The sequence below is a fragment of the Phalaenopsis equestris genome, unplaced genomic scaffold (genome assembly GCF_001263595.1).
Source record: "Phalaenopsis equestris unplaced genomic scaffold, ASM126359v1 Scaffold000002, whole genome shotgun sequence".
Taxonomy (NCBI): domain Eukaryota; kingdom Viridiplantae; phylum Streptophyta; class Magnoliopsida; order Asparagales; family Orchidaceae; genus Phalaenopsis; species Phalaenopsis equestris.
The window spans coordinates 67,985,482-67,991,151 of record NW_018164444.1 but is presented as its reverse complement, the minus strand read 5'-3'; the positions used below and the strand labels follow the sequence as shown (position 1 = coordinate 67,991,151).

The 5,670-nt window shown below is 38.6% G+C and overlaps 1 protein-coding gene across 1 annotated transcript in view; it reads left to right on the top strand.

The window, feature by feature from the left end:
• Positions 1 to 5,670, top strand: part of LOC110019798 (protein ILITYHIA) — a 61,492-nt gene that overhangs the window by 25,327 nt on the left and 30,495 nt on the right. Inside the window, exons 29-33 of the mRNA XM_020717634.1 lie at positions 3,189 to 3,295; positions 3,390 to 3,441; positions 3,520 to 3,626; positions 3,716 to 3,775; positions 3,867 to 3,981. Coding sequence (XP_020573293.1) covers positions 3,189 to 3,295; positions 3,390 to 3,441; positions 3,520 to 3,626; positions 3,716 to 3,775; positions 3,867 to 3,981 — 441 coding nt within the window. The remainder of the gene's footprint in view (positions 1 to 3,188; positions 3,296 to 3,389; positions 3,442 to 3,519; positions 3,627 to 3,715; positions 3,776 to 3,866; positions 3,982 to 5,670) is intronic.

The window sequence follows — 5,670 nt, the reverse complement described above, 5'->3', positions numbered from 1 at the left end:
CCCTAGGTTTTAGGAGTCTGGTAGCGAACTAAGCTAAATTTATAGATGTTTGAGGGTTAGTGGAAAGTCACTTAATTGAGATTAGACACCTTAGGACACCTCAAGTTTAACCTAAAGTGCAGGCATTCTAGATTTTAGAAGCACAATTTAAGAGATAGTTTACCATCCTAATTTTCAAATGACCCTAAGAAATCCAAACTTCTAAACCTCAGTTTAGAAGATAAATGGGACACTAGGCACGAGGGTGCACTAGATTGTGACTCATGACTGATTTAATTAAATCAAATAATGAAATTCTTACTTTAACTTGACAAAAACTGAAACCCAATGCTCCGGGATTTGAGTTTGTCCTACACTCAAATCCTCCTGACAATTGGGGACATTCCAGTATCACATATAAATTTTCTATCCTTGGTCTTTTATATGTGATGTTGTATTTTATTTTATTTATTTGTCTTTTTTCTATGATTTACCTGTTTCTGTTAAGTCTTTTTCAGGTCATACTTTCCTCTTTTACACAGCGCATAATAGCTAAATTTAAAGGAGCAATGAATCTCTCAGGTGTACAAGTTTAATTTATATTACAACATTCTATTTTAAAGCATGTTATATTATTTTCATAGCCTGTTATACTGCCCCCCAACATGTTATACTACTTTTTATAGCACGTTATGCTCTTCTTTCAGCATGTTATATTGTCTTTTCTCTTTACTATACAGTGCATTATTATTTTTCTTTCACACTGCATGTTTAGTTACTTTGATACACTATGCCTTAGTTTAGGATAACCTAGTGGTTAGGAGCATGTTCAAAACTAAAACTAAACCAGGAGGTGCTACTACGAGAAGCTTGGAGCGAACATCTTGGGCGGCACGACGAGGAACAACTTCAAAGTGGATCTGAGCAAAACATCTTCACATCACATGAACACATTCACATCACCTAACACCTTCTTTGGTTTAAATAACAACCCATTGGATCATTTCTTTGGACTTTTTGCACAACTCTGTTGCGTAATTATCAGTCCTAACGCATTAGGATTCCGAGGTTACCGTTCGGTACGGTGTAAATCCTCCTGTCCTTTTAGGCTATTTGCACAGTCCGACATTTGTGCAAACATAAGTCTTAAATCTTAAATAATTTGCAGGATTGAAATATCAAATAAACATCATTTCAAAGACATAAAGCCGAACAATAGGATAGTTGGGACATCTCCGGGGTTTCTCCTGGATCTGTGATATCACCTACTTTTCTTCCCTTTGGATTCCTTAAATAATTGTTCCTATTTTGAGTCATTCCTATTTGATTTTCCTATGTCCAATCGTGAAAACATAAACATTGAAATCTTGAAAGCAAAACCACCTGATCTTAATCGAGAGATTTCTTAAGTGATTTCGATCATTTAAGATGTAATTAACTATAGGGGCTTGCCTCTATAGGGAACCTGGAACCTAGATAAAATAAACCCTATCTAATTTTTTCTTATGTTAGGTAGGAGAACTTGTTGGTCTTTTTATAAAATCTTTCGCAGACCAATACGGATGTCACAGATTCTTTAGTATAGGTGATTGAATCCCAATTACAAGTGATATATTTATTCTTCGGGATAAGTGTATTACTTGTAGTATTGTATTTAATCATCTAAACTATTTAAAATGTGAGACCCGTTTGGTCTCATCTAAAATGTTACTTCTTTAAAAGAAAAAGTTATATTTATATTTAAATTATTTTCAAAATTACAAATCACTACTTTTTTTTCAAACCACGAAAGTTAAAAAATAAAACGGCCGACAGTGGGAGGCTATAAATTGTTGTTTTTTGTGTGTAAGGGTCAGTTTTTGGCTTTGTTTATTTTTAGATTCCCGTGTGGAGTCATTCTCCTTATTCTAGGTCTGTATCCGAGGAGGAGACGGTGCTCTGGCTGCATCCTCCTCTAAGGTGGTGTTGTATCTTTCACTTTTACCTTCCCCAAATCTTCTCCTCCACTCTCCTCAGCCACCATCCTCCCCCTCCGTTGCCCCAATACCCGGCCGACCCTTTCCTGGAGGTTTTTTACTGATGTCTACCTCTCCCCCACTTCATCCCAACACCCAGCCGACCGCTTTCCTGCAGGTTATTATTGTCATCCAGCACCACCCCCCCACACACACACTTCATCCCAACACTCGTCACCCATACCTGCAGCCGTACCTCACTATCTTGCCTTCCTACCTCCTTACCAACTCTTCCTAACCACCCCACTGCCCGCTGCCAACCACTTACAACCCTTCCTATTTGCTGTCCCAACAATTCTGCACCTCCCCCTCGCCACCACCCACATCCCTTGGCTACCAACATCTATTCCAATCATCCTTATCCCTCTAGCCGACTCTCACCACCCATTGGGATGCATCTTAGAGGTGTTTGCTTGTGTAATTTATGTTTTGTGTTGTTGCTTCCAGTTGCGTTGTGTTGTAACCCTATTTCCCTATTAATAAAAATTTCCTTTGTATTTCCACTTTTTCCTATTATTTCCGGTATCAATTTCTGCCTTAGTATAAATTTATTATGAATAATCTGATTTTTAGAGGACTTCTAGTTTAGTTTATGTATTTGGAGATTCTTTTTTATGTTTTCTCCTTTTCAAAGAGCTGTAACTTTTTCTCCTTCAAGTGGTGAAACTATATCTTGAAGTGAATAGATGGTGGATCCTCCTCGTTATTTGTACGTTGCCGAAAGTGCCTCGGATTGGTGTTTCCCAGCTGTCTTCCCCGTCGGATAGCAGCCATAAACACTCCTTGTTGATTCTCAGATTTATCAGTGTTGCTACTTTCCAAACATTCCCATCCCTTATTTCGATCAACATTCGCCTTCTAGGACCCTAGCCTAGAACGGTGTCGCCTAAAGTCATTTGTTCTAATTAGGTTGCTTTTATACTGTTTTCCTATCATTACATTTGTACATTTGAGATGATCAAAGTTGGTTCCCCCATCAGCTTTTAATTGCCGATTATGTGTTTCTTTCTTCTTCCATGCGATGTCAGGATCTAGACCCTTCTTATCCCCCATCTAATTTCCCTTTATATCTTCCCTCTTTCTTTTCCATTCTCCCTCTCATTTTAACTTGCAACCTTTGACACAACCCCTCTGCAGAATACTTGCACGCACCTTTTTTCCTTTTTATCTTTGTTAAAACTTTTTTTTTTCCAGGGAGTCTGTATTGGACTTAGTGAAGTGATGGCAAGTGCCGGTAAACATCAACTGTTAAGTTTTATGGATGATCTTATTCCAACAATTCGTACAGCACTTTGTGACAGGTATTTTGTTCCACTTCTTATTTACTACCTTTTTTTGGAACTTTACAGTTTGCTCTTAGTCGTTATTCTAAAATTTCCACTTTCCTGCTTGCAGCATGCCAGAGGTTCGAGAATCTGCTGCCTTAGCTTTCAGCACACTATACAAAGTATAAGCTACAACCCATCTAAATTTTTCATGTTTTGCATAAGCTACTGTTTCTCAGTGTGAATGTTTTTTTTTACAGAGTGCTGGTATGCAAGCAATTGATGAAATTGTTCCAACATTATTAAAGGCCCTGGAAGATGAAGAAACATCTGATATGGCTCTTGATGGCCTCAAACAAATTTTGAGGTTGATGTGTTAGATTATTTATTTTTCACAATCCTCGGTGATATTGAAACTGTAGAAACAACAGCTGATGTTTGTGTTGCTATTTTCAGTGTCAAGACTTCTGCTGTTCTGCCTCACATCTTACCAAAACTGGTTCAACCCCCTCTTTCGTGAGTGGTTTCTTCTTTATGTTTTATCATTATGTTCGGTTATGTTCGGAAACGGGAATTTGATGTTTTTTTTTCCTTTTTGCGCATTCAGTGCATTTAGTGCTCATGCATTGGGAGCCTTGGCCGAGGTTGCTGGATCTGCCTTAAATTTTCATGTTGGAACAATTCTTCCTGCTTTATTAGTTGGAATGGGTGATGGTGATGAGGTTAGTTCTACTTAACTAGGCTCAAATGTTATGAACTCTTACTGTTATCTGATGTCTATTTTAAATTTTTGACTGCACTGCCTTTTGGCGTTGCTACGGCAATAGTTGGTATTTGTAGCTTGTGATTGTTCTCTGTGACGCAGTTCTTTAATTTATATATTAGTTTTGGCCTACTTTTTGTTGCGGGTGCCTAAAAGAATGGCTTCCAAATTGAAGCCAGTTTTGAGGAGAAACTGAGATAAAAAGAACATATGATATAGAACAAACAAGTGAATAGAGATGTGAAAAAGTAAATATAAATGGAAGAAAAATGAACAGAATTCGTTGCTGCTTGGTTTCCTGATTTCTGGCGGTAGTTCCTTGATTTGGTGGGGTAAATTAGTGCGGAGCTTGAGTAAGTTATTTGTTTATTTTTAGCTCATTTGAAATCTAGGGTGTTGTTTTTCATTCATGTTTGAAACTGTTCATAGACAACATTTTATTGTTTGCTTGTTAGAATTTGAACCAAATATGAGCAAAACGTAAGCCAGTTTTGAATAAATAAAAACAAATTAATATGAGCAGAACATGATATAATCTATTTATTTATATATATATATATATATATATATAGAGAGAGAGAGAGAGAGAGAGAGAGAGAGAGAGCATATAGATGGCGTCTTCCGTCGTTCCTATCGTCTCTGCTAGGGTTTCTAATGACTATTTCTGTCGTCTATGATTCAATCGCGTATGATTCAGAAGCGATCGAAGGAAAAGGGCTCGCATCTCATCGATCCTCAGCTTCGTCTGTTCGCCTGTTTCGACGCCGAGCTCTTCATGTCTCCTCTTCGCGTCTTTTGTCGGCTTGCGTTTTAGCTTCGTTGTCTATTTCGACGCTGAGCTTCTGCGCTCGCATCTTCGTGTCTTCTGGGGCTCGTGTCTCCTTCCTCTTCTGTCGGCTCGCTCGTCTGTTTCGACGTTGAGCGTCGAGCGTCTGTCGGCTTGCATTTTCTGACTCTTTCGCCTACTGCGCATACGAGGCGTCTTTGCAGGTGGAGTTTCTCCCTTCTTGATGGGTGCACATCCTCCTTCGGTTGAGCCTGACAAAGCCTCCTTCGCCCATGTGGTGAGTAATCATCTGGTGGAGTTGGCTATTGTCTTCCCTTCAAGCTATAAGGAATGTCGTAATGATACAGACTATTTCCCTTTTCTTAAGAAGGCAAGTAGGAAAGGTGGCAAAACAACACTATTTTTCTCTAATTTAGAAATTTCAACATTGACTGAGAAATTCAAATTCGCCTTTATTGGTAAATTTCAGTGGGGGCACCCATCTATAGATGTTATCAGAAAGGTTTTTGATGATCTCAAACTAGTAGACACATGGAAAGTGTCTCTTTGATGAGAGATATGTGTTGATTCAGTTAATCATGACTGAAGACTTCGCTCGGGTTTTCTCTAAAAAATATCATAACATTGCAGGAAAGTCAATGAAGCTACTCAAGTGCGACTCCTGATTTTGACCCAAACCTTGAACCTCCCACTGTGCCAGTTTGGTTTAACTTACCTGGTCTTAAGCTGCATTTTCTTAATCATCAGGTTCTTTACTCTATTAGGGTCATATTTGGGGATCCTATGAAGCTCAACCTACCTACCTTCAATCTAACCAGACCTTCTGTTGCTAGGGGTGTAAACGAGCCGAACACGAGCGAG